Consider the following 14366-nt stretch of genomic DNA (forward strand, 5'->3'; position numbering starts at 1 on the left):
GTCACGGGAATTTCACTCATGGGAAGCTTGCATAATAATGAAAACAATGACAAAGAAAATTTCAGCTCTCAGGTTCAAGGTCATTTTCTACAGAAGATGACCCACTATAAAAAGGCCACCAAAACTCAGAATTCCTAACACATACAAATTCGCTCTCAAAATGTCAACACCAAAAGGGTTACGTGTAACAAAATTCTTTCATTTTAAGGAGCAGATCTTGGTGCTGTAAAGACCTGTGAGATGTGTAAGCAAAGCCTACTGGTCAACCTGGATGATTTCAATGTGACCGAGTTCTACCAGAAGCACCAGCAGTCCCGGGTAAGAGAACCTCCTACCCATGCTGGGTCCACATGGGTAGAGGTATAAGGCAGGAAGGAGCTCTTTCTCTGATACCAGGAATAATAGTGGAGGTGGGGTGCAGAGGTCCTGTGCAAGGCTCCCAATTCAGCTCGCTTCTCTGAGAAAGTCTGTTCCCAAATCGGACCACTGGAGGATTAGAAGACTTAGTCCCACTGCTGAGGTCCCACTACTGTCAGGGACAAAGTAGGAAGCTGCAGTAGCTGACTAGACATATAGAAATAGGAAAAGTCTGGCAAGCTCCACACCCAAATTTGCTGAAACAATTGAAGTTGAATAGCCACAAGAGAAAAAAAATCAGGGTCTTGGAGAAATAGTCCCCAATTTATATATTGAGTAATCTTGGGGGGTAATGAGGAACAGCTTTGCTCAGGGTTTAAAAACATGTAAGCACCTGTTTACCTGTTTACTTTGTGCTTTTTTTTTTGGCTGCACCCAACCAGGGATTGAACCTGTGTCCTCAGCAGTGAAAGCAATTAGTTCTAAGCACTGGACAACCATGGAATTTCCCTATTGTGTGTTTAAAAACAAAACAAAACAAAACACCTCGTGAATTAACTCTCCTGGGCCATTGGATTGCAATTCTAGTACTGTGAAAGAGTTAACTTTAGATGGGAAGGTGGTTTATGCCCGAAATAATAGTTCATTGCCCATGTCTCCGGCAAACACTTCTGTTTAGAGCTATGCTGCCCAACATGGAAGCCACAGACACAGCTAGCTCACAAACAAGTGGTTACTTCCAGTCCAGATGTGCTGTGTTACACACCAAATTTCAAAGGCTCAGTCCAAAACTAAGAGTGGAAATCCCATAGACAGAGAAGCCTGGTAGACTACAGTCCATGGGACCACAAAGAGTTGGACATAACTGAGCAGCTTCACTTTCACTCTTAAAAAAAAAAATCACATAAATAACTTTATATTATAGTTTAAAATAAATAGTTAGTTGCTCATTTGTGTCTGACTCTTTGCAACACCATGGACTGTAGCCTGCCAGGTTCCTCTGTCCATGGGATTCTCCAGGCAAGAACGCTAGAATGGGTTGCCCTTCTCTTCCCCAGGGGATCTTCCTGACCCAGGAATCGAACGCAAGTCTCTTGCATTGCAGGCAGATTCTTTACCGACTGAGCCACCAGGGAAGCCCGTATTACAGTATAAATGATATTTAAAACATATCAGATCAAATAAAATACATTATTAAAATTATTAATAATTTCACCAGTTTCTTTCTATACTTCTTTATTGTGGCTCCTAGAAATTTTCAGGTTACATGTGTTGTCTGCATTGGTGGCTCACACGGTATTTCTATTGGGTAGTGCTGATCTGGACGATGCCTGGCAAACAATAAGCAGTCAATAGATATTTCTCTCAAATGAAAACGTCCCATCGTTACCATTATAATTCAAGACTGACCTCCCTCATCACGCAATTAGGGGAAAAAATGATTAATAACCACAACTGTAAAGGGCATAATATAAAAACCATAAAATCATTGTTAGCAACTGAAATGTCACTCTTCAGAGGAGTCACTTTGGCTTTCAGATCATTGGCCTGTCAATGTGTGTGTGCCAAGTCGCTTCATTTGTGTCTGATTCTCTCAGACCCTGTGGACCGTAGCCCACCAGGCTCCTCTGTCTGTAGGATTCTCCAGGCAGGGATACTGGAGTGGGTTGCCATGCCCTCCTCCAGATCTTCCCGACCCAGGAATTGAACCTGATAACCCACGTCTCCTGTGTCTCCTGGACTGCAGGTAGATTCTTGACCGCTGAGCCACCAGGGAAGCCCTGGCCTATAGCCAGACCTTTTTTGTGCAAAAAGCACAACAGAGTCGAAATGGTTCCCCTGAGTTTGGGCAGTCCTATAGTTACCTTTTTAAATCCTGGGTTATGGCTCCAGGAGAGAGTCACCACCAGCCTGTGAGTAGGGGAAAGCTGCCATGGCCACCCCACTGCCCCGCAGAGAGGGAACCGGGAGATTACTACCCCAGCCTCTCTCCTCCTGCCCTCTGGTCTCCTCCTAGGACCTGAACACAATGGGGAGCCCAAGCACAAGGGGCCCAAGTAAACGCAACCCATAGAGATCAGCCTCTCGGCCGCAGAGCAGAGTGAAAAATGGAGCTGGAGGGGAAGATGGAAAATACCCAGCACACTAATTACACGACATGGAAGCAGAAAAGAGTTTAAATTAGTTTCGAGGAGAACTTGACAGGCCATCAAAGCCTTTTGAAAATGCCCTTCATTATAATCACAGGGAGAAACTAGATTGACAGACCTACCCTGGTGGGAGAACAAAGGTCGCAAGAACCAATGTGCAATATTTATCTGCGGATGGAAAGCAGCCGAGGGCTCCCTCTTTTACGGCAGTTCCGACTGTTCCGATGGCTGGTGGTGAATTTAGTAGTGTCTGTTTGCTAACAGTCCGAGTTAAACTGGAGGCACTAGGGAGGTGTGACTTCCACAAGTTCAGAAACTCTCCACGGATGAAGATGGGAGTAACTGTCATTTAGCACAAAGATAGTGACGGGGACTTCCCTGGTGGTCGTAGCTAAGACTTGGTGCTCTCAATGCAGGGAATCCCAGCTTCGATCCCTGGTCAGGGAACTAGATCTCACATGCTTCAGTGAAGATCAGAGATCCCGTGTGCCCCCACTAAGACCCAGCACAGCCAAGAAAAGACCAGAGAGGAGAAAGAGTGAGCCCTCCACACACAGGCTTTTGAGGACAAAGCCCTCTAAGATACCTCACTTAGCGTCTGACCACAGACTGTGGACTTGCCCAGTCGGTGCCCAGCCAGCACTGTCAGTATTCTCTGAGGGACTTGGATTAGTGTGTATTTTCCGGCTTTGGTTCAATGCACCTGAGTAGAGCCAGCAGGAATGCTAACCGTGACCTCTAACAGGGCACTGAAATCTGATTTTCCCTCCTTTTTTTGGACATTGGGTGGTCCCCATAGGGTCAGGGCTTGTTACCAGGCTCCAGGTGGCTGGATTAGGAACTCCTATAGGCTGTCTGGGGAGTGGCCCCATGAAGCTAAAGCAGCTGGAGGGGGGGAGGGGAGACCAGGACCTGAACTAAGCACCTTGGGCTGTGGGCATCAGGCAGTCCATTTATTGGCCTGCCAGGGTTGGCATCAACTTGCTCCCGCCCTTACTCAAAGATGCCTGGAAATTAAGCCCAGCAGGCATTCCACACCCACTGCCCACCTCCCTGCAGTGTTGCCCATGAAGCAACTCCATATTATCGTGTGTGTATGTGTGCGCACGCACGCTCTTGAACCTGGAGGTGGGACTCACAATTGATTGATGGATTGGTTGATTGGGTTTCTGAGCGGAAGGAAGAGCTCCTGGATGGCAACAGATAGAGCTCCAAGGAACAGTCCAGGTTGCAAAATGGACCAGGAGAAAAGAAGTTTAAGAAAAACTGAGGTCAGAGATTGTACACTCAAATGCCATAGAGACCAGGCAGATTAACAGCTGCTCAGAATCTCCCAAGTGCCATCCACTGGGAGCGGTGGCGACTATGGCAAGGCAGTGAATACTCCTTCCAGCAGAAGGTGGTCACATCCTTCCTTCTTTCCTACCCTCCTTCCTTTCAACCAGAACACATCCACAGACCAGATTCTGCTTACTGGCTACCAACTGTTGATCCTTAGCTGAGAGCAGCTCTTTGAGATGGGTGGTTGCCAAACCAGGGCCCACAGCATCATCTGGGAATTTGCTAGAAATGCACGTTCTTGGGCCCTGCCCAGACCTAGTGAATCAGCATTTGGGAAAAGGGGGTGTCCAGGAACTGCATTTAAAAGGCCCTTTCAGTAATTCTGACACGTGTTAAAGTTGGGACCACAAGAGTCAAAAGTCATCACTAACCCAAAATTATACACTTTCCCCCTCATTCTTTGATCCATGCATGTATTTATTGAGCAATAATATTCCAGGCATGGGCCAGGCACTAGGAGCAAAGGGGCAGGCAAGGCACATGTGGTCCTTGCCCCCAGTCCTAGCTTTAGTTCTTGTCTCTTGCAGGATGTTTTCTGTTTTGCGAAATACCACGTCCACTCATATTAGCTCATTTTGTCATCACGCATTGAGGAAAGGAGGCAGAGCAGAGGCTATAATTCTCCCCACTGATAAATGGAGTCCCCTTCTCCATGCACAGTTAAAAGTCTTTGCCCAATGTCACAGGGCATGGTGGCCCCAGGCTGCCCATTCTGGGGTTCCAGGCTCCCTGTGTGATGAAGAAGTGCCCCTGCCATCCTGGCCCCTGCCACACAGGAGGGGCTCAGCGGGCCTCTGGCTATCATTGTTTGGAAGCACAGGCCTGACTGTGCTCCCTCTCGGCCGCTGACCGTGCTCCCTCTCGGCTGTGGACAGATGTCCCTGGACACACGTAGCCACCTAATCCCCCTCACACCTGGGAGCATCCTTGGAACATATTTGAAGACTTGCTAGAACTCTTAGCCAGGCTCTCTTTCTTTGAGCAGATTACATTGAGAATTTCCATCCATAACAAATCTCTCTGCTGAAATGGATTTGAACAAAATAAAAGGGCAGGAGAAAAGGAAGGAAAACATCTGGTAGGTGGGCAGAGTGCCCCCCTGAGCTCCTGCCCACTGCTTCACGTGCCTCCCCACCCCCATCTCTGCTGTTGCACGTGGGCAGCAAAGTGTGATGCACACGGGCCGTGGAGGGTCAGGTCGGGAGCAACTCCAATAAATAACGCTCCAAAAATTAGCTCATCCTGCCCTCACCGACCAAACACGACGGATGGAACTCTCTGATAACAAACGCCTCCCACTTGTGGCTTAGGGTAAAAAGGATGACTCCACGCTGACTATGAAATGTCTGCGCTGACTGGCCCACCCGGCCCCTTTTGTCCAGCATCACAGGCTCTGCAAAGGGCACATAAAGGAGCTGGGCCAGCGAGATTTATGGCACCAAGTGACAGGTTCCCTCCCACAGACCAGGGAAGAGACACAATCTGCTGGAAGTGACTTTTCAAATGATCTGCAGAAAACATTAGTGGATATTTTCCCATCTGCATGCCTCCGGGTCTTATGGAGTCATAAAAAGTAAATGATTTCCCTGCACGCTTTGACAGGCCTGATAGTTCCAAGCCATTTTCTATCTGATTGACTTGCCGTTATGCATCAGAGTGTCTGGGAGCAGAAAGGCTTCCTGGTGAAGCAAGCACTCAGGAGACAGCCATCGACAGCTCATGGGAGGCCCCCCATGAGGAAAAGTCAACAAGGGACAAGGCTTGGTCTGTGTGGTAGGTAGTCCGGGAAGGCTTCCCAGAGGTGGTGGCTCCTGAGACAGATGGCAAAGGAAGCACCGGCTCCTGGGGAAGGTGGGAGGAGGCCTTTAACACAGAAAAAAGAGAAACGAGCCATCTCCTCTCTGCCTGTTCTAGGCCAAGGTCAGAAGAGAAAGGCTAAAAATAGGCTAACCACTAAGGACTGTTGGCTGGAGTCTTTGAAGGCAGGTCTGTAGGGCAGGAGGGGGCTCAAGCAGTGACCTTGAGGCCAGTGGTCACCAAGATTCAGAGCTGGCCCCGATGCAGAAGGGAAGAGCGCAAGGATCTTTGCTCAGCTTGAGCACCTTTTCTGGCAGCCGATCCATCCTGGAAGGGGTGTGCTCTGTGCCGGCTTCCTGCGCTGCCCTCCATGGGATGGGAATAGGACACCGGGCGTGTGAAGCCCCTCGGGCCTCCGGGGGAAAGGAAGGAGGCGGCACTGAGATGCTACTGTGTCAAGGCTGAGCTTCAGTTCTCCTGGGAAAGCAGTCACGGTTTCGACCTTTCTCAAGGGTGATGTCAAGGGCCGTGCCCTCTGCCGGGGCTTCTAGTCCCCTGGGGTTTCCTGAGCATCGTCTGGCCCATCCCCGATCCTCCCACCCTGGAGATCTGACCCAAGGACAGATGGGGGAATAAAGTGGCAGACGGGGAGGAGTCATCACAAATCTGAGAATTTACTGAAGGTCGAGGCAGGTCCACAGGGCGAGGCTCCGCAAGACAGACTGCCAAAGGAGCCAAGGACAGAGGCACCACGGTCACTCGGATGGTCAGATCTTCCCTAGAGGAACCTCCCAGTGTTGTCAGCACCAGTGAGAAAAATACACCACCACCCACCCACCGAGAAAAAGCAAAGATATCAGCCAGTGCACGACGCGGCATACACAGCAAAGACGAAGGCTTAGGACTCAGGGAGGAACGCCTGGAACAAATGCGTTTCATCGGGAAGCCTTCTGCAAGGAGGCGACCTTGTGACGGCTGTAAAGAAAGTCATGGACACAGCCTTGGAAAGGTGGAAATTGGCAGAGGAGTTTTCACAGCAGAGACATGAAGGGACTTCCCTGGTGGTGCAGAGGCTGAGACCCCATGCTCCCAGTGCAGGGGGTCTGGCTCCAATCCCTGCTAGGAAACTAGATCCCACCTCCTGCCACTAAGAGTTTGCATGCTGCAGCTGAAGATCCCACATGCCGTAACTAAAGAGCAAAGGTTCCGAGTGCTGCAACTGAGACCCTGCACGGCTAAATAAAGATTTTCAACAGAAACAGACGCACAAAAGCAAGCCAACAAACCATGTGAGAAAGAGCATGCGCAGAGGCCTTGAGGTTCACGTGGCATCTGAGGCCCCACTGGGCATCCGAGGCCCCACCGGGCACATGCTCTCTGGGGCTTAGATGACAATAGGGCAGCCAGGGAGGGTGGGGAGTCAGGGAGCCCCTAGGTGCGACCATCACTAAGCCCAGTTGTGAAGGGAGAAACTTAGAGAACTAAGGCCTGAGGCCCTTTCCCTGAGCAAACAAGGGATCTAGGAACATCAAATGTTCCCACCATGGACCTGTGTCCCAGATTCTCCAACAGACCCGTCTGCCTTCCTGAGTCATACAGTCTTATCCGGTTGACTCCCCTTCTCAGCGGCCAGCGGCTACACGTGTACACACAACATGACGTCCAGTTGCCTCCGTTCTGCCTAATGTGGTCCCACCGCACCATCTCCCCAGCCCACAGCAAGACTTTTTAAAAATTCAAAGCCAGCACCTTCCCCATATACTCCAGCTATACGAGTAGAGAATTTTGCCCAACAAACACTCCGCCCCCTCATGTGTGTGCGGCCATTCAGGGCCTCTGTCTAAAAGGCCCTGAATGGCCCTCAGAGCCACCTCCCAAAGTCCCTACCATCCTTTAGGACCATCAGAGACACTGTCTCCCAGGTCATATGCCACCAGCCTCTTTCTTCCCATTCACAACTCCTCTGTGGCCCTTGACACATCCCACTGATACGGGAGCCGTCTTTGAATGAGGCACACTCTCTCCCACATCACAGAATGGGGTCCCAGCAGGGAGCTGAGACCTTTGGCCCTGTGTTCTCCCAACACTCAGCTCAAGGCCATGGCAGGTAACTACTCAGTGAGTGTCCACAGCCCAGGACCAGGCCAGGAGCTTCTTCAGGCATCCTCCACTAGGCAGTCAAGGATTCCAGGATGCCTCCACCCCGGGTCCCCTTCTGCTCTGTTGTCCGGTCCCCCTCCAGAGCAGGCCTTGCCTTGGGGCTTGGGCTCCCATTCCTATTTCTTGTGCCCTCTTGGCCTAGGATCCTCCACCCTGTGATTGAGCCCGTGAATATTTTATAGATGAACTTAAAGGCTTTCTTGTCCACCTGTAGGTACAAAATGAGCTAATGAATTCAGGCTTGTACCTGGTGTTGCTGCTTCATCTCTATGAACAGAGGTTTGCAGAACTCATGAGACTCAACCACGACCGGGCCACAAGAGAGAGGGTGAGTGGGGCCCCGCCTGGGCCGTCAGCAGCAGCGTCACTGACCTTGCTGTGTGCTTTAGGAGATGTGTGTCTGTGTTCAGCTGGTGGGATATGGCACCGTCATCATTGGCACCAAGACTAATGGCTGCCAGCTACAGGCACAGCGGCCCTCTGGCTGAAAAGTGACAGTCAAGTGTGAGTGTTAGTTGCTCAGTCGTGTCTGACTGTTTGCAACCCCAGGGGATGTAGCCCACCAGGCTCCTCTGTCCATGGGATTCCCCAGGCAAAAATACCAACATGAATAGATGAATAGCCATTCCCTCTTCCAGGGGATCTTCCTGACCCAGGAATCGAACCTGGGTCCCTTGCATTGCAGGCAGATTCTTTACCATCTGAACCACCAGGTCACGTAATTGTTTCCTATTAAATATGAGTGGTAATTAAATGGTCATTAATGGTTATATAAGCAAGTGGGTCTCTAGGGATATTTGGCCCCCAAAATAGAGGCCAGCAAGGCTGCGGGGGCTGGGTGTGCATCACACGTGGATGTCCACTGCCCAAGCAAGGAGGGTCCATGAGAAATAGGAGCCTTCCCTGCCCCCAGCCAAGGGAGCTGTTTATTTTGCTTTGGCTCCCAGGGTATGTCATCCCAGCATCTGTGTGTGTGTATATGCCAAGAAACAAAGGTGCTGATGGGGTCCCATCTGTCATTAGAGAAGCGTATTTACCAGGAACGATCATCTGTGGCTGCCCTTCCTTTAATAAAAGAGCCAGGGCCCTCTAGCAGACTGTGTGGTGTCGGGGGAGAAGCCTAGATCCACTACTCAGATCAGAATGTGGGAGAACAGGGCAACCTCTGAAACGTACAGACACCCTTGGCCATTATCGAGTCAGAACCCTGAGCCCCAGGGGACTGTCAAATGCGCCCGGTGGCTGGGCCAGGGAAGAGCACTGTCAGGACAGGGGTGCCTTCCTGACCCGAAGGCCACGCCAGGCACGGATATGCTTTTAGTGTTTGGGGTTTCCAGGACACCCCCTGAGCCTCGAAATTTGACCTTCTGCTCACTTTAGAAGGTCACCACAGATTCAGAAGGGACTGAATTCACAGGTTCACAGAGTTCACAAGTTCAGAAGGGACATCCCTGGTCGTCCAGTGGTTAAGACTCCATGCTTCCAATGCAGGGGATACAGGTTTGATCCCTGGTCGAGGAACTAAGATCCCACATACAGTGCCACATGGCAAAAAAAAAAAAAGGTCACCATTGGAAAGCAAGCCAGTGTAGCCGTGGACCAGCCGCCAGTGGAACCGTGAGGCAGCTATAGTGATGCTCTGCTACGCATCCCACGCACCTCTTTCTCTTCACCGTCTTGGCTCTCCATGTCTCTCTGTCTCTACTTTTCTACCTCAAGTGGACAAGAGGCACCTGCCAGCACCAGTCACTGTCTGAAGGTGAAACCCAATGACTCCAAGTGCTCCCTACACAGCCCCAGTCCCTGCACCACTGGAGGCCGTGGCAATCCATTTGGAGCCATCCCTGCTAGAAATGGGCTTCCCTGGTGGCTCAGTGGCAGAGAATCCACCTGCCAATGCAGGAGATGTGGGTTTGATCCCTGGGTGGGAAAGATCCCCTAGGAGGAGGAAATGGCGATCTATTCTAGTATTCTTGCCTGGGAAATCTCATGGACAGAGGAGCTTGGTGGGCTATAGTCCATGGGATTGCAGAGTTGGACATGACTGAGTGCACACACACGCCACTAGAAATGTTGGGTTCAAACCATTCATCATAAGAATTTGAGATCTGTCTCTATATCTTTCTGGCTTCCATTCTCCCCTTAGACCCTAAGCTCTCAATTAAGACAACAGGCTGGGTCTTCGCCAAGACATCTCCTCAGGCATCTCACCCTCTCTCTGACCCAGGCCTGTCCTTCCTTTTACACTTCCGTAGTTTTAATGGTGACATAAATTCCTTAGAGACATACATTTTTTTTTTTTAAGTATAACAGGAAGCAGGAAATGATCCTTTGTTAACATTTCTGTAACCTTATTTTCACGATTCCACATCTTATTTAATGAACTTTTTATTGCACATTGAACTTCAAAGCACCCAGGGTTCAATAAAGGTTACAGATGGCCATACCATCAACAAACAAAGGCAAGAGACATTAGCCTCTGGAACTGTAAGGCGCACACAGGAAGGCAACAGAGAGTACAACCCACTGGATGAAAAACCCACGCCCTTAAAGCATTGACTCTAGAGAATGTTCTGGTAAAACTATCCCAGAGAAGGAGCAGGTAATGTGGGGAGCAAGCTGGGAGCCAGCAGGGAAGGAAGCAGGAAGGACAGGGCATCACTTCTCTCATCACAAGCTTACTTGTAATTTGAGATTCCCCCGAAATATTGGGTGGGCCAAAAAGTCCTTTGAAGTTTTTGTACCATCTTACAGAAAGACCCAAACAAACTTTTTGGCCAGCCCAGTAGTTCTCACCCATATAAACCACCAAGCAGTAACCAGTACTAAGAACTAATTAAGAGGTACCCGAATGGAAGTAGGAAAACAGGTGTGAATGTGCTCAGTTGCTGAGTCATGTCTGACTCTTTGTGACCCCACAGACTGTGGCCTGCCAGGCTCCTCTGTCCATGAGATTCTCCAGGCAAGAATACTGGAGTGGGTTGCCATAACAAGTGGCTTTTGTCAAATTGATTCTCTTCTGGATTTGAGTCTCAGTATTTTCTTGCAGAAGATTCTAAGGGTGACGTTTAGCAAGAGAGAGGCACTATGATGGGAAGGAACACCTCCTCCCCTCTTCTTTACTGAGCAGAACCTGAAAAGCCATTCATAACAGGCTCCTGGGTGTGTCTCAGTAAGACACAGTGGTGAAGGCCTGTCCATGGTGGTGATCACTCATTCACACCTGCATATCAGGTGCTGAGATGGGGACCTGGGAAAGTGGCTATCAGACATGATGTCCCTTTCTTGGAGGAGTTAATAGTCAGGTGGGAAAGTGAGACTCACATATAGGGAAAACCAGGAAATAATAAAAAAAAGTAGCCCTTGATCCAGAGAAGGCAATGGCAACCCACTCCAGTACTCTTGCCTGGAAAATCCCAGGGACGGAGGAGCCTGGTAGGCTGCAGTTCATGGGGTTGCAAAGAGTCAGACACAACTGAGCGACTTCATTTTCACTTTTCACTTTCCTGAATTGGAGAAGGAAATGGCAACCCACTCCAGTGTTCTTGCCTGGAGAATCTCAGGAACGGCAGAGCCTGGTGGGCTGCTGTCTATGGGGTCGCACAGAGTTGGACACGACTGAAGCGACTTAACAGCAGCAGCAGCAGCAGCCCTTGATCAAGAGAACTAACAGATCCAGTGAATTCCCAAAGGCTGTGAAATAAAAAACCCAAAATCTTCCCTGACAGTGGCTTCCTGGGGTTTTCAGTGATCTTATAAACAAATAATTTGGCTCCCCAGTGAGGCTGTGAGCCTTTTTAAGGCAAAGTTAAACCTTCTACATCTATCCTTTTCCTGAAGCTGGACACACAATGAATCATGTTTGACTGCTGACCAAGTCCCAGACACTATGGATGCCAGGAGCGCTGAGTGGTTACAAACTTGCTAAATTACTGCCGGAAAAGGATGTGGTCTGCTAAGGGTTGCAGGGGTGGGTCAGGGGGAGGATATGGTCATTGGCAAGTTGGAATAAGGAACACTTACCTCTTTTGTACACCATGCTCCTCCAGTGCCTTGAAAATGCCTGGCACATACTAGGTACTCAGTAACCTCCTGATGCTCAAGCAATGAAAAAGTGAACAATACTTGCTTCTTCCAGAGGCAAGTATTGAAAAAATTGGAGAAATTTGGAGAAAGTGATAATATAAATTTATGGAGGAAAAAAAGTGTTCTAGGTAAAGGAACACTTTCAAGTTCAAGGTATATTTGAGTATTCAGAGGTTTTCTACATGTCTACCATGTGCTAGGTTCTAAACTGTGCTCAGTCTGCTCAGTCATGTCCAACTCTTTGTGACCCTATGGACTGTAGACCCCCAGGCTCCTCTGTCCATGGGATTTTCTAGGCACGAATACTCCCTCCTCCAGGGGATCTTCCTGACTCAGGGGTTGAACCCGTGTCGCCTACATTGCAGGTAGATTCTCTAACCACTGAGGCATCGGAGAAGCCCCTGGGTTCTAAACTAGATCCTGGGAAATATGAAGATGATCAAGACACACTTTGCCTAAAAGGGATTCAGAGTCTAAAGAAACAGATGGGTAACCAAGAGTATCCAAAAAAATAAAAAGTGCCTTGTGTTATTTCAGGAGATGGAGCTGGATGTGGAAGAAGGCAGAGTTAAAGGACAGGAAGGGGCCGCTGTTCTTGCCCCCCCTACCCCCTCTTCTTCCATACCTTCTGCAGGACAGACCCTCCAGGCAGGAGGGACACAAGCCAACGTTTCAGAGGGCTTTGCTTTGAATCCAGTTAGCTTGTACTCTTTGCCATCCGTCTTCCCACTGCTTTGGGAGCCTGGTGGCAAAGCTGCTTCTGTTATTGCTCCTGTCAACCGATCAGCTGAGGAGGTGATGCTGGAGCTGAGTCTCAGACCAGTGCTGGTGGGGAGGGAAGGGCACCCATGCAGAAGGGAACACAAAGGCTCAGGAAGGAAAAGACTTGTGTGTTTGGGAAAGTCAAGGCACTGAGTGTGGCCAGAGCTGGCGGGAAGTAAGGAGGATGTGACGGGGTTGGGTGCAGCTCTGGGAGGCTATGGAAGGCTTTCTAGCCTGGGGTTGACAGGTCAGGAGAGCTCTGTTTCTGAGAGGGAGTGGGAGCGGCCATGTGGAGGGTGGGCTGAAGGGGGAAGAAGCCCAGCTGGGCGGCTGCTGCACTGGGACAGGGTTAGGGGGCCCACGTGGGGAGCACTGGAGGTGGGGGGCCAGATTTAAGTGGGCACAGAGAGTGAGCTATGGGCTGAAGGGAGCAGTGACTGTTATGCTCTGCAAATGCCTAGCGGGAAACTGGCCTTTCCTCTCTTCAGCTGTTTACAATGGGAGCATCTCCAGAGAACATGGGGCCCCACCAGCCTCACCTGACCTACTTGGTTCACCCTTTAATCTCATGGGGACACAGGACTGTTCTGCAGGGTGAAGCTAAATGGACATGCCTTCCCTCCGCCTTCTCCCTTTCAGCGCCCATGTGGCACACTCCAGTATTCAGGGGCTGCTCCCTCCGGAGTTCCCTAACCTGGGCTTCCTCCTGGCTGTGGGTTTTGTCTGTGCCACACTCTCCAACCCCTCTCAATGAAATGACCCTGTACCCGAAATTGCTCTCCCTGCCTGCCCATGTGTGTGTGCGCACTGAAAGGCAGAGCGCAGACGGGACCCCATGGCTTCCACCATGCCCTCCTGGCCCAAGTACCCACCTGTCTTCTGCCACAGGGGAGCTACTTTCACAGTTCACTTGGAAGGGGAGGGGAGGGTGTTGAAGTCGCTCTGAAATCCCAGTGGCCTATCCGTGTGAGGCTCCATGGATTTTCCCTAGGCTCTCCCCATTCACACCACCTCTACAAAACGGAAAACCCTTGCCTCAGAAGACCAAATCTACCCAAAATTATGCAAGGCCCAGACTTGGCCGACTGTTGGGAAAGCTTGCCTACTCACCAAGTTGGCGCCCCCTGGTGGCCATCATTAGATAGCCACCATCTCCGGGCACAGAATCTAGAGGCAGGATGAGGTCGTCCTAGCAGCCTGGGGAACACGGAGGCCGTTGCTAGCACCGCCCGATGTATAATTTACCAGGTAACCAGGACTGCTCCTCTAGAAGAAATTCCAACCTTCTGCCCTTGCCCCTGGCCTTCTGCGGAGAGGGACCCAGGGGCTACACTGACCAGGCAGTTGCCCCAGTAACAGTGTCCAGCACCCCTTGTTTTGTCCCCCAGCCTGTCACAAAGGCCCTCCTCCCGCTGGGGGGGGAAGGGCACAAGCCCCAGAGCCCACATCCTTGCAGCCTGGCACAATGGCCTCCCACGGAGTACACAGTGTTTCTCATTGTGGCATAAAATGCCATAAAGTCAGAACAAAGAGGGAGCCCAGAGCCTTGATGGGCCTGCTGCTTCCTGCCGGGTGGAGAATACAACCGATTGTTTAAAAGCCAGTGGTGAGGCAAGTGGCCAATTAGCACGGCTTTCACCCCCACTGCCTGGAAATGTGACTCTGGACTGTCAGGATGGGGTTCTGCTGCTCAGATCAATTGCTGAGAGGTCG

At 50.5% G+C, this 14366-nt stretch overlaps 1 protein-coding gene and 1 long non-coding RNA gene across 2 annotated transcripts in view; one reads left to right on the forward strand and one right to left on the reverse strand.

Moving 5' to 3' along the window:
- MARCHF10 (membrane associated ring-CH-type finger 10) overlaps window positions 1-14366 on the forward strand; it is a 99964-nt gene that overhangs the window by 81830 nt on the left and 3768 nt on the right. The window contains 2 exon segments of the mRNA XM_086357084.1: window positions 209-318; window positions 8020-8133. Coding sequence (XP_086213210.1) covers window positions 209-318; window positions 8020-8133 — 224 coding nt within the window.
- Window positions 1-14366, reverse strand: part of LOC147351388 (uncharacterized) — a 46238-nt gene that overhangs the window by 20628 nt on the left and 11244 nt on the right. The gene's annotated exons all lie outside the window — the stretch shown is intronic.

The sequence above is a fragment of the Bos grunniens genome, chromosome 19, assembly GCF_055505025.1.
Source record: "Bos grunniens cultivar Pamir isolate PY7600 chromosome 19, Bosgru_T2T1.0, whole genome shotgun sequence".
Classification (NCBI taxonomy): domain Eukaryota; kingdom Metazoa; phylum Chordata; class Mammalia; order Artiodactyla; family Bovidae; genus Bos; species Bos grunniens.